Source organism: Poecilia reticulata, linkage group LG14 (assembly GCF_000633615.1).
Source record: "Poecilia reticulata strain Guanapo linkage group LG14, Guppy_female_1.0+MT, whole genome shotgun sequence".
NCBI classification, from domain to species: domain Eukaryota; kingdom Metazoa; phylum Chordata; class Actinopteri; order Cyprinodontiformes; family Poeciliidae; genus Poecilia; species Poecilia reticulata.
Genome location: NC_024344.1, coordinates 26,184,356 through 26,185,599, shown reverse-complemented (window position 1 = coordinate 26,185,599; position 1,244 = coordinate 26,184,356). Strand labels below are relative to the sequence as shown.

The 1,244-nt window shown below is 38.3% G+C and overlaps 1 protein-coding gene across 1 annotated transcript in view; it reads right to left on the bottom strand.

The window, feature by feature from the left end:
* The window catches only part of LOC103476347 (smoothelin-like protein 2), a 10,293-nt gene that overhangs the window by 2,535 nt on the left and 6,514 nt on the right, over nt 1-1,244 (bottom strand). Inside the window, exon 4 of the mRNA XM_017308527.1 lies at nt 120-332. Within this exon, the coding sequence (XP_017164016.1) occupies nt 120-332 (213 nt within the window). The remainder of the gene's footprint in view (nt 1-119; nt 333-1,244) is intronic.

Here is a 1,244-nt window from a genome sequence, read left to right as displayed (position 1 = left end):
GGAGGAAAGCGGCAGGTGGTGTTTGGGTTCGTTCACGTCTAAAAATGAAAATGTAAACTGGTTTAAAATAAACTCCCTGCATGAACCAGGAGGCAGAAACTGGAGCCGACTGTCCGCACCGCGTCTGACTGGATGATCCATTTGCTTTGGCGCCGCTGCCGTTTCCTGCGCTGAAGGATTGAGGCGAGACGCGGCGGTCTGATCAGATTTAGGCACTGCGGGAACGTCTGACAGGATTCTRGTGGCAGCAGCGATGGGAAGATGGGATGAAGCCTCAGAGTCGGACTGATCCCAGGGATTCTGGGAGATCGGATCCTTCGCTCCGGGAGCGCCTGCACAAATACAGAAGACTCAGTGTCGGTGTTTCACAGGGTTTAGATCCACATACAACAAAAGATTATTTATTTATAAACACAGAAACGGCTTCAGGCTCTACTACTGGTCGGCCATTTTATTCAAAATCAGAGATTCAGCTAAAATCAGAGCTGAATCTCTGATTTTAAAGAGCGACTTGATGTGACTCTAAAAGATGGGAGAGCCACAACAGATTGACATTTTCTAMCAGGTTGCAACAGAAATAGAGAGAGAAATATTTCTGCCATTATATATTTATGCTGCTATTCCTGTAAATAAATTAGAAATTTAGCACTTTGCATCCACTGGCATACACCTCTCACATGATTTCTGGCTGCAGATGTTTCATTTGCTACAAATGATAAAGCTAAAATAATGCTATTATTGACGATTAGGCAATAATGGTTTATTTTCTCATTTTAAAAAGGATTGAAATCTTTCAATGTATTTCTATTCTATAGAGAGCCTTAAATGAAAATCAGCARAATGTGATTTTTCTTATCGATTAATCAATCGTCAGAATAATAAATTTTTCTGAGGATTCAGGATTTKTTTGCCTATTATTCATCAAATTAATCGATYAATTGTCAGAATAATCTATTTTTACAATTATCAGAAAAATATATTAATTTGAATTAATTGATACATTTTTAATTAATCATCATACTAATTGATTAATCATCCGAATTATAGATTGATTTCATGATTAATYGTCAGAATAATCTATTAAGCACCATAATAATTGTTAGCTGCAACCCTCATGTGAGGTTGTTTTCTCTGTCAGAACCCAGAAGTTGAGGCTAACAAACTGAAACAGTTTGGAGGAAACAGAAAGACTGAATCAAACATCATGTCAGCTGCAGATCCGTGTGACCGACCTCCGATAAATA